General features: G+C 42.0%; 2 protein-coding genes across 8 annotated transcripts in view; one reads left to right on the top strand and one right to left on the bottom strand.

Moving 5' to 3' along the window:
• Positions 1 to 88: 88 nt before the first annotated feature.
• LOC308079551 (equilibrative nucleoside transporter 3-like) lies at positions 89 to 8,859 on the top strand (the record flags this gene model as incomplete). The annotated part of the gene is made up of 3 exons (XM_080421099.1): positions 89 to 123; positions 1,024 to 1,645; positions 8,737 to 8,859. 3 exons carry the CDS (start codon positions 89 to 91, stop codon positions 8,857 to 8,859), a joined length of 780 nt encoding a protein of 259 aa, XP_080277225.1.
• The window catches only part of eps8a (EGFR pathway substrate 8a, signaling adaptor), a 92,887-nt gene continuing 87,944 nt past the window's right edge, over positions 7,690 to 12,632 (bottom strand). For all 7 annotated transcript variants that reach the window (XM_080421580.1, XM_080421579.1, XM_080421581.1 and 4 more), the window contains one exon: positions 7,690 to 9,084. In XM_080421580.1, coding sequence (XP_080277706.1) covers positions 8,971 to 9,084 — 114 coding nt within the window. In that variant the 3' untranslated portion in view covers positions 7,690 to 8,970. The remainder of the gene's footprint in view (positions 9,085 to 12,632) is intronic.

The following is a 12,632-nucleotide window of genomic DNA, read 5'->3' as shown; positions in this document are numbered from 1 at the left end:
TTGATGACGTCACGGATTTTGACCAATAAGACGCATTTTGGGGGAGGGTTCCACCCGTCGTGTCATGGTTTCTATTCCGAAATTACCCATGTTATCCGGTCTAAAGCCCGCCTACTATATCCGGTCATTTCAACAGACACATACATTTATTCAGTGTTTCCGGATCCGCTGTAGCCTCAGACCGGATTTGCAACCTGCAAAGTGAAACGCAGTCTACAGGTTCTTCAGGATAAGAGCTTTGTGGACGGTGGAAGTAAAGTTATTATTAGTGTGGCAACCAGACTAATAGATCATCTTTATTCTTTCTTTCTAGATAAACTTTTTTCTCCCACAGTTTATTTTTCCCACACTCGTGCCATATGTCAAATTGACTGGTTTCACCGGGCCTCGTCTGCTTGTACTTTGCTAAGAGATTGGTTACATACTTTAATTGATATTGATTTATTAGTGCATTACATTTCCCCATGTTTTCCCATTTTTTATGGGAAAATGAAAAAACTCCCATTCAAGTATTTTTTTTCTCGGAAACCGTAAGGGCTACAGCTACGACACTTGGAGGTTCGTAGCTTAGAGGGAGGTTCATAGTTTATTGCCAAATTATTTACAAAATAATTACACCAGTCGGCCACATGGTGGCGCTATAACAGCCCACTTTACGTTTTGGCCTATAACTCTTGAACCGTAGGTCGTAAAATAAAAATCTTTTTTTCATACATTTTGTGCAAATCTTTGAATACATATATTTTTAAAGCGAACATTTGTAAAATATTTTTTTCCAGGGACCCCCCAGAAGCAAAGATTTGAGTTGCAAATGTTCGTTTTAAAATATATATATTAAAATATTTGCACACATTTTCACGATTTTTCAAAAATAGCAGATCTACAGTGCCGCGCTATGAGCTTGTACTGTATATCTGCTATTTTTGAATAGCCAAAGAAATCTAAAATGACAGAGATGCGTTCCCGGATTGAATGGGTTCAACTGATGGACAGTTGATTTAATCTATTCCTCTTCGCTTGTAGGCATTATACGTTGGCAGCGACGTGCTACAGTCCAGAGTCACTGACGGACACCGGCGGCACAACGAGGTCCATCTCCGTCCCCCCGCTGACGCCCATCCTGAGGAAGACTTGGGTCCTGGGCCTGAGCGTCTTCTACGTCTTCTGCGTCTCCATCACGGTGTTCCCGGCCATCTCCTCGGGCATCCAGTCCGTGCAGCAGGACTCGGGCAGTCCCTGGACCACCACCTACTTCGTGCCGCTCACCAGCTTCTTCCTGTTCAACGCGGCGGACTTCTGCGGGCGGCAGGCCACCGCCTGGCTGCAGGCGCCCGGGCCCACCAGCAAGGTGCTCCCCGTGCTGGTGCTGTGTCGCACCGCGCTCATTCCCCTCATCATGTTCTGCAACTACCAGCCGAGGGGCCACCTCCACACCGTGCTCTTCGCCCACGACGCCTACCCCGTGGTGTTCGTCTGCCTGCTGGGCGTCTCCAACGGCTACCTGGGCACGCTCCCCATGATCTACGGACCCAAGGTGGTGCCCCGGGAGCTGGCCGAGCCCACGGGAGTGGTCATGTATGTTTCACCGAAGCCAGAAGCCAGAGAAGCCAGAACGGGAGTAATATGGTCACGCCTCTTTGTACCGGTAAGGAGGCGGGCAGCGGCATTTTGAATAAGCTGCAATCGTTTTAGGAGCGATTTGTCGATGCCGATGTAAAGGGAATTGCAGTAATCCAGCCTGGTGGAAATGAAGGCATGGATCACTCTTTCGAGGTCACTGGGAGAGAGGTAAGGCTTGACCTTTGCCAATAGGCGCAGCTGGCACTTACCACAGAGCTGACCTGTTTATCAAATTTAAAATCAGTGTCAAAGGTGACACCAAGGTTCTTGACGTGGGGGTGGGTGTTTGGCGCTTAGGGGGCCTAGGGAGCCGGGTGGAGGGACGGAGGAGCCGGAGCCGAAGAATATTACTTCCGTCTTATTTTCGTTTAGTTCTAAAAAGTTTAGGTCCATCCAATCCTTGATGTCTGCTAGACAGTCAAGCAGGGGTTGGCGTGAGTTTGTGGCGGTGGTTTCTAGGGGTTTCACATTTAGACCATGGCTGTAGTCTTGTGCATTTGTAGGGGAGGCTAAAAACATATCGGAAAACTGAGATGCAGTTTGGTGGTTGATCATGCGTGACTGGGTTGGTGGGGCGAGGTTATTGGCTATCGATGAGGGAATTGCGGCAGTGAAGAGGATAGGTATGTGGTCTGAAATACTGCTGGATAGTGGGGAGAGCTCTATTTGGGGACGCGCGCACACACACACACACACACACACACACACACACACACACACACACACACACACACACACACACACACACACACACACACACACACACACACACACACACACACACACACACACACACACACACACACACACACACACACACACACACACACACACAAGCATCACATTTTGCACAGTACAAGGACAAATACCTGATGTAGCGAGACAAAAAATGTGTGTATGTGTGTGCATGAGTCTCTTGGTTTTTGACCATGTCTCCTGACACTCTCCTGGACATTTTTTTCTGGGTTTCTTCTGGATTTGGTATCAAACTCCCAAAATTCACCAGAACACAGGAAATTACATCTACTATGTTAAAGGGTTTCTGGGGGAGGACCTGTTTCAAGGCAATTCAATTTCAAGGCGCTGTCAATGAACATGTAGTTAACAGTCTTGTCTTTTTATTTTATGTATCACAATTTCATAATGTCAAACATTGTGCAACTTTGTACTGTTGAAATTGATGTCATACAGAAAATTCTTATGATTTCAATGATTATAATATAACTGTTACTAATATTGCAAATTATTTGTAACAAAATTGGACATATTATGTATTTTACTTTAGCTGTCAATGTAAAAGAAAATGCTGGACACAAATATGAGGGGGGGATACATGTTTTGTATTTTTTTCATCTATAGTAGGCCTAGCTATGATTGAATAGTTTTTCTCTTCACACATTGGACAACTTAAGAACACATTTAGTTTATTCAAGAGGTTAAACGTTGATACCTGCTCACTGCAGGCATGTTCTCTCTATCCCAGTGGTTCTCAAATATTTCAAGGACCCCCCATAACTCTGAGAATGTACAGATGTAAACAAACTTGGTTACATAATTATGTACATATGTACACTCAGGTTTGAGATGCAAGGATCCATTTGGACCCCCCCTCAAAGAACCCTGAGGGTCCCTGGACCCCACTTTAAGAAACACTGCTCTATCTCAACATTTATATGTTCATGGAAATTGAAAATGTATTTGATGTGCATGCCCCCTTTGAAGCACTATTAGCACTGCTTTTAAGCACTAATTATTATTATTATTTTAAGACAGTTCCACATGGGATTTATTCTTCTACACAATGTTCATTGTATGGTGTATTGGTTCTCGCTCATTCAGAAGAAGCAGAACTTGGTTAATATTTGACAGTTTTACACGTGCACATTTGTGCACAATCTTGTGAGTGATCTGGTGCCTGAACTATGTATTTGTTTTGTAGAACAGTGTCATTGTGTAAGATAACTCATGGGCCGTGTTTTGAGTTAATTGAATTACCAATTACTAATTGTGTTTTGTTATGGTCCACCTGCTATATAATGGAGGCTGGTAATGTTGAGTTCAGTTTTGTCTTGGGCCAATCTGGGAACCTATGTCTTTATTTTCTGCTCTGGAAAGGTATGCGTGTGCATGGATTCTGGTGAAGTCAGAGCCAATTCGCGCAGGCATCAGCCAGCCAATGGGCAAGGGGCAGCCAACAGTACATGAAGCATTTACAGGACTCCACAGAGCACTTCTTGTCATAGAGAGAGCACTTACAGAACCCAAGCAGCAGAGAAGACAACTGACCCATAGTAGTATGGCTGTAGTTTCACTGCTGTGGTCAGACCTGGTGGAGAGAGGAGGAGGAGGAGAGGATGAAGGAGGAATAGGGGTGGAGCTCCCTGGAACGTCTTGTCCCTGGTCCACGGTCCTACTATGGATCACAGACAGGATCATGTGACCTTCCTGACACACTGTCCAATGTCCATCCTCCATGGGAGGAGGTGGAGATGAGTGGAGAAAGGAGGAGGAGGAGTCAGATCTCATTAACTGTGAGAAGGAGGAGAGGATGGGGGAATGGGAGTCTCTTGTGGCTAACTCATTTTCACTCATGTGAGATCTCAATACCCTGTGCAAAAAAAGAAAAAACCTTTTAAGGGCCACCTTTCTCTCCTTTTGCTGTGACCTTGCCGTGGTGGAGAGGCTTGATGATTCAATGACCCTGGGTCCTATGCTGGTGGGGGTTGACCCTGACAGGAGAAAGTCACAACTAACAACAGCAAAATCTCTCTTTCGGTTATTAGTGAGGCATTTTCACTAAGGAAAATTAACATGGAGAATTTGAAGAAGGGACCTTCTGCTTATGAGGGGACTGCCTGCCATATCTCCTTAACGGTTCCCCTTAACGATTTCTATAGGAGGTTCCAAATGGACCCTTACAGCAGGCGCGTATCGTCATTGGGGCCAACGAGGCCATGGCCCGGTCTGTAAACCCAGCTTGTCCCTGTGTAGGGGCAAGATCCGCCAGGGGAAAAAAAACTAAAAATCAACATTTAAGCCCCTCACCCTATTCTGTTGTAGCCGACCACAGAAAGTCGCCTTTGTTTTCAAATGGGGCTCATTTGCATTCGGCCGAATTGTTAATGAGTGGCCATTAAAAACCAGTTTAGCCGTCAAACCGGTTCTGGCCCGGTCAACGTTAGAATTCACCAAACGCCACTGCCTTACAGATCTGTAACTCTGAGTGTACAGATGAGTTATGGTGGTCCTTGAAATTAAAAACTACTGGTATTGTTATTGTATAGCAGACTGGCGGTGTGATCAACCGTTTCTGGAAGCGCTTCCAAATGTGATGGAACCGATTCTGGTTCCTCAATGTTCCTCAACCCTAACAGGAGCCATTCGCATATGTTATTCTGTGGACAACAGTTTGTAGTTTGTACGTATAGTCCCTGAAAACACTGTGTTCTGCAAAAATGTCATGAATGAAACGTAAATGACCACAGAACCCCAAGATCATTCATCTGCTTCAATTTTATAGTGTCCTTGCAGGTCCAATATTGCCTGCTCATTTTAGTTTTTTCATCACTTCCAATTTCACCTGTTTATCCTGTATGTATGAGTTCTGTCTCCTGAATGGAGGATATTGGTATCCCAACCTGAACATGTGATTTACTGTTTACTAAAGAGCTGGAGAGTGCAGAGACCCACAGCTTTTAAGAGATCCAATGTGGACAAAATGTGTTTATAAAAGCCAAACTCAGGAGTGTACACAGTCATTAGTGTTCCCACCCACTAAACAGCCCCCCCCCCCCTCCCCAGTTTAAAGGAGTCGTTCACCCCAAAAAATACGTATTTTCTATCAATTGCACACCCCATGAAGCCTTGAATTCATGGATTTTTCTTTGTTTTGTCGCAGTCGTAAGCCAATAATTTGATTACCGTCTCCTACCGGCTAATCTATCCGGAGACACAAAGTAGACACATTGTGTCTCCTACCGGAAATACACCCGGTCATCAAATTATTGGCTTAGGAATGTGACAAAAACAAAAACAAATCCATGAATTCAAGGCTTCATGGGGTGTGCAATTGATAGAAAATAAGTAATTCTTTGGGTGAACTACTCCTTTAAGACTGTGGCTTTGGCCAGTTCAAACCAGAACGACGAGGTGAAAGAAAAGAAAAGATATTTTGTTGCTGTCGGGTGGAAACCTCTTATCTCCATATTTATTTATTTCTGTTTATTTTTTTAACGTAAATCAATAACGTAAATTGATCACACTGCAGTGTCACACAAAAGTATCAAAAATAGCATATTTACAAGCGCAAAATGTGACGTGTTTTGAGCTTGTCGGTCTGCTATTTCTTTCCACGACTTTGAATCCTGAAAACTAACAGTTTTGGACATACAAGATGCGACATCTGACTATTTCAAAAGGGCCTGGCCTTTGGCACTTCAGTGGAAAGGTGGGGCATTTTCTAGGTGTGAAATGGTGTCATTTCAAACCTGGGTGGCAATTCAGTGGACACAAAGAGGCAAATCAGGCACGACAATGGGGGGAGGGGGAGGGGGGGGGGGAACTTTACAGGGAAAGATCAGGAAAGTGTGAAGAGGTCAGAGGTCATGTCTGTATGAGGTTTCCGCCCGACAACAGGGATATCGTCGTTGTTGGGCAGAAACCTCTTATCTCCGTATGATAACTTTTTGTGTTTTTTTCGTAAACGAATGCCCTACTTGATACGAGGTTTCTGCCCGACAGCTACGACTTGTAACTGTGCAAAAATGCCGATAGTCAAACCAGTGGTGCAAAATAACAAAGTACATGTACTCAAGTACTGAACTCAAGTACAACTGTGAGGTACTTTTGCTTTACTCGAGTATTCACACCTTTCGGTGTACTACATCTCGGAGGCAAATATTATACTATTTACTCCATTACAATAATATAGTTACAAGTTACTTATATTATTTAGATTATTACAAAACACACATTAACCAATTAAGCCCTAATTTACACTTCGTCTAAAAGAAAGTGGCCGATCTACAAGCTTAAGACTCGCGACGCGTTGTGAGCTTGTAGATGTGCCATTTTAATTTGAGTATTGAGCAAGTGTATTTTAATGCCAATCATGTTGTACTTTTACTCAAGTAAAATTCTGAATACATACCTTTTAGTTTTAACAGAGTATTTTTATATTCTGTTGTTGGTACTATTACTTTTAAAATCTGAGTACCTCCTCCACCATAGGTCAAACCTACCGTCGCACTTCAAATCTGTGGAATCCTCAAAGGAGTTTGTAACTGCACTTTGATCAAATCGTGTGAGCCATAGATATAGCAAAGCTGCAAGATACCATAACTGCAGTGTAATACATGGAAGCATATTTATAAAACACAGGTTATTATCAAGTTAAAGGCGTAGTATAGTATGTAACTTTGCCCTGTGTTTACATAAAAGAACATTTTCTTTTCTTTTTTTTACCATCATATCATAGTGTGGTGGTGTTTACCAAACACATGGCCCCCTCGCTGTATTTTGATGTTTTCACTGTTAGTTTTGGTAGACGTAGAGTTGATTTTGACAGAAGTGTTTGATTTAGTTTTAGTCATAGTCTTTTGAATCAAATTGCATTTAGTTTTAGTCATATTTTAGTCATCTGAAATGTTTTAGTTTTTGTCTAGTTTTAGTCGACTAAATATCCTAAGATTATAGTCGACTAAATCTACAGTTGATTTAGTCGACTAAAATGAATGTTTGCCTGTGCCTTGATGGCGTCGTAATGGCTGATTTTTACACTTGGTTGCATGCTGAAAATAGCAGATCTACAAGCTCACAACGCGTCGCAGCGCGACGCGTTGTGAGCTTGTAGATCTGCTATTTTCAGAGCGCAACCAAACATAAAATGACTTGTCTTTTAGTTCTACTGGATCTCTTCTCCACTCGCCCCTCACTAACATTTTAGTTTTTATTTGTTGACGAAATTGTCAATATATTTAGTCTTCGTTTTAGTCATCATAGCTTAGTTTTTATTTAGTTTTCGTCAGTGAAAATGGTAGTCGACAAACAGGTAAGTCGGTAAACACAGGGCAAAGTTGCATACTATGCCTTTAATGTGCATTGACTGTATAGAAAGGAATACACAATTACCTTCTTAGATATTTCAGCTCTATTCTCAGTTATATTAAGTTATTCTTTTGGCATGACCATAAAATATGTTTTTTTTAAAAGGAAGGGAAAAAAAACAATGACGATTGTATATAAATATTACAATTCTCTTTCCCCCCCCAAACAAACCAGAAATGTGTACAATCAATCATCCACTTGCTCAGTCACTTATTCACAATTGTTCAGCGTGAAATGCTTTTCAGCACACGGCAGAATCACCCCACAGTCTTTAGTGCTCCTGCATTCCATTCGTCTGTGTCTTTAACTGTACATACTTGACATACATACTCTATACCAACAACAAAGACAATAAGTGCAACCAGTGACTTTGTCCTGAAGTCTGATTTATACTTGGTCGTGTGCCCGTGTCACGTGCCAAAACACAGCCGAACTACAAATCTCACAAACGCGTCGAGTAGGGATGCGACGATACGAAAGATTTCACGTCAGGATTATTGTGGCTGAAATAATTGCGATAACTATTATTGCAATGATAATCAAAATATGCTTAAAACACTTTTGTTAACCACTTGCACCCCAGCATTCATATTCTTGGGGGGGGGGGGGGGGGGGGTATTAGCCAAAAATAGCAGATCTACAAGCTCACAACGCGTGTCGCAACAATAATGATTATTGTACCATCCCTCGTGTCAAGATGCGACGCGGTGTGAGCTTGTGGTTCGGCAGTTTTCGGCAAAGCGACGCCGGCACACGACCAAGTACAACAACCAAACTCTGCATGCTCAGACCTTGCTGCAGCAGTAGGCCTACTTCCCCTTCACTCGTTTCCAATACTACAGACATATACAAACAAGATTCTGCTCAACCACCATTTAGTCAAACAGACAACGATATACAATCTCCTCATACTATTCACATTGATATCAGGCAAACATGGCAGAGAAATTATTTCCTCACTTGCGGATCTACTTATGTGTGTGTGTACTTTTTGTCCCTTATCGGAAACAGTTCAGAAAAAGGTCGCTGCTGCTGCGTTTTGGTTTCAATTTCTACGGAGACGAAGCCGAGTCGAGAAGCTGCTGCCTGCGGCGCATGATCTCCACGAATTCCACGCGGGCGGCCGCCGCCTGAGAATGACAAGGGGCATAAATGACACAACGGGAGGTTGGTGTTCGTTACGGACGGGGGGGGGGGGATTGGTGTTCCGTTGCATGAGGTACAGGCCCCAGACCCCTGCCTGGCTCAGTGGGTGCTGCTGCCCTCGTCGAAAGACTCCACGCCCGAATCGAAGGCGCTGGCCGCCAGTTTCTCCTGCCTCCGCCTCATGATCTCCTGGAGCTCGTTGCCTGAACTCTTCTACAAGGTGCAGGACAGCCAGAAAGACAACACAACACAAAAAAAAGACAACGTTAAGACGATAAGCTAACGAAAGATATGAAGATGTAACTCAAGAGGAAATGCCTCATTCTAGATCAGTGGCTCTCAAACGTTTTGAATTTCAAAGCTACCAGAGCTACCAGACCTGTAACGGTCCATTTGGAACTCCCCTCAAGGAACCCTGAGGATCCCTGGACCGCACTTTGAGAACCACTGATGGAGACGGTCAAGTGCCGTCCACACCAAGAATGATAACTATAAACATATCTAATCATTTATAGTTATATAATTTTCGTTGCTGTCGGGCAGAAACCTCTTATCTCCATATTTTAACTTTTTGTGTATTTTTGTAAATTAATGCCCTGCTTGATCATACTACAGCGTCACACAAAAGCATCAAAAGTAGCAGATCTAGCTCGAACTGCTATTTTGCTATTTTTTTATCTGAATTTTTTTATCCTGAAAAGTAACTGTTTCGGACATATGAGGTTTCCACCCGACAGAGACGATATAATATATAGTATAAAGATATCTATAATGATAATGATGTGAAATTCTGGGGCAACGAAATTCGGATGGATTTTGGCTGCTAGTGTTTTCATCTTTCATAAAATTTCTCTGAGACTGATCCGGACAATATCGTTGCCTACTGTCGTTGTCGTTATAGTTGTGGTGTGGAAAACTACATTTTAAAACATAGTTTTCATTATAGTTATAGTTCTTGGTGTGCTCCGCTCTTTATTGTATTGTTTCTCTCCCTCTCTCTCATTGACCATTCATAGTAACATATCCCATACACCTTTTAACATGCTGGACGACTGGATCGTTATTAGATGTAGATGCAATCTGCTATATAATATCAACACACATTTGTCAGGTGCAGGAGCAGACATATGAAAGAAATATATTGTAATTGGGGAATGTGATAAGGAATACAGCAGACAACAATCTTTCTCCTAATAATATTAATAATCTTATGCATTGCAGGGAAATGAACAACTGGAGTTTTCAAAGCTGTACCAGACACCTACATAACTATGATAATACCAACTTAAATGTATAATGACCCGTATTGCATAATTCATGTAATTCAAAAAACAAAAAAAGTGTCAAAGGTATTACAATGAATATTAAAAATATTAATATGGCACACCTGGAGCTGGGCGATATGACTTCAAATCAATATCATGATTATTTCAAAGTTTTACCTCGATTATGATTAATGAATAACATTTATTTTTTAATATACTGGGGGGGGGAAAAAGCAGATCAACAAGATCACAAGATCCTGCACGCCACCATTGTACAATAAAGTACTGTATACTGGAACAGGGCACAAGTGGTTAATCAGACAAATCGATTTAGATGATTATTAAAAATCTATGATCCAAATTAAGTCAGTTATAGGTTCTAAATTTGGGTTTGGATAAACAGTATTTTGGGTTAATTGCCCAGCCCTAGGCCCACCGTTAATGTATAATTAGTCAGTTATGTTACATGTTAAACACAGAGGAGCTGCTCAGAAATACATTCTCTGTAGCAAGATAATTACCTGTATGCATAAGGCAGAAAACATAGTCTTTCTGAGATAGGATACTTACAGTATGTGACATGTATACAAAACAACAACCGTTAATTACTGTAGTTAAGACTGAGTGCTAAATAGCGTGAAGCTTCACTTTGTAGAAGCATACTAGCATTAAAGGATCTGGTTTGACATTCGACATTAATTGGGACACCAATTCAAAGCCAGTTCACATCTAATCCATAGCATGCCTTGTTTTCTCTGACAGCAGTTCATTAATTTTAGAATCTTTACCAAATCGTTACCAAAACAATGGGTCGGTACCCATTTTTGACGACTGTCTGTATAAGTTGTCACAGTTATTTTGATCAGTGCTTCAGTGTTGCACAGAAATATCTGCATGATCTTGTTTCACCTAAAAAGGTGCACATCCTTTGTGACATCTGTTACAGCGCTACGGCTTAGGTGTGAACCCCTGCTTATGAAAACATAAATGGATAACAAAGACTTGTGGGTCTCTCTGTGCCGGGTGTCATTTCAGCTAGACAACATCTTCTATGTCTACAGGACAGGTGCAGTCAGTGGGTGAGTGGTGGCTGTTAGGGAACATTTAGATGGCTTCTGGTGGACAACGTGGGACATTCTGGAGCTAATGAATATAGACTCTGTGCATAACTGCAGTTCCCTTTTCCAGAAGGTTGCATATATATAAAAGTTGGGAGCACCACTGATATAGCAACATACGTTTTTTCAAAAAACTGTTTGTAGGATATTCAAAGATTTGCACACATTTTCACGATTTTTCAAAAATAGCAGATCTACAAGCTCATAGTGCGGCACCGAGTGCCGCGCTATGAGCTTGTATATCTGCTGTTTTTGAATAACTCTAAAGTGACACAGATGCGTTCCCGGACTGAATGGGTTATTAAACTCTAAATCAGGTTATGGTGCCTTCAGTCGCTATGTGGAATTGTGTACCAGCTGATCTAAGGTTTGCTACAAAGGTGTCTTCTATCCACAAGTTTCCTAGGGTGTGTGGGCATCACTTCCTGTCGATTTGATCCAATGAAATCCAATGACATCCAATGACATCCAATGACATCCAATGAAGTGATGCCCACACAACCTAGGAAACTTGTGGATTAAAAGCAAACTAAAAACCTATTTTCACAAGCTTTCAGCTAAGTTTGGAGTGTGCAGTTATCTTCCTTTTTATTAAATTAATTCTTATGTGTAAATCATATGTAATAATGTGTATTTTGTGTCATCGTTGACCTTTGCATTTTCTCTGTTTGTATTTTGAAGCACTGCGGTTGTCGTATGAAATGTGCTATGCTATACAGATAAAATATGACTTGAAGGTGACATGTGAGAAACAGACCCGGAACAGGAGTCGGGACATGTTTGTGCCACCTCTGGAAAACAGTTATGCACAGAATCTATTCGAGGGGTGTTGAAGGGGAGACTGTGTGCGACCATAGCAGTTGTTTAGGGAGCGTACCATACTAAAACTATTACACTCTGCTATACTGTATACTGTATATTATAGCTTTACACGCCATTTTCTGTCGGCCAGGTTTAGGAACGAATGTTAAACATTTCAAATAAACAGCCATATAATGGTTTGTTAAATCTGGTTTTTCTTTTTTTCATCATGGTGACATAAAAGCAGGTAGAAAGAAAAACCCTTCACAAGGCTTGAATCATTCAGTTGCGTTAAAGCTGGCCACAGAATAGAGCGTGGAGCGTCCTTTGTGCACAACGATACCTTGATGAAAGTTTGCATAGAGTCAGAAGATCGTGAGGGGGAGGGGTCAGAAGAAAACCTGCAGGTAGGAAATAAGACACCACAACACCAGACCTTGCCAGCTTAAAGACACTGTAGACTGGACCCTCTGTATCCCCCCCAGCTTAAAGACACTGTAGACTGGACCCTCTGTATCCCCCCTGACATCCCATTACTGAGACACTTTTAGCCTACTAGTAGCGTATCTATTTTGGG

Source organism: Gymnoscopelus braueri (assembly GCF_963280865.1).
Source record: "Gymnoscopelus braueri genome assembly, chromosome: 23".
NCBI classification, from domain to species: Eukaryota; Metazoa; Chordata; class Actinopteri; order Myctophiformes; family Myctophidae; genus Gymnoscopelus; species Gymnoscopelus braueri.
Note: the sequence above shows the minus strand (reverse complement) of the source record. Positions and strands in the feature narration are given on the sequence as shown.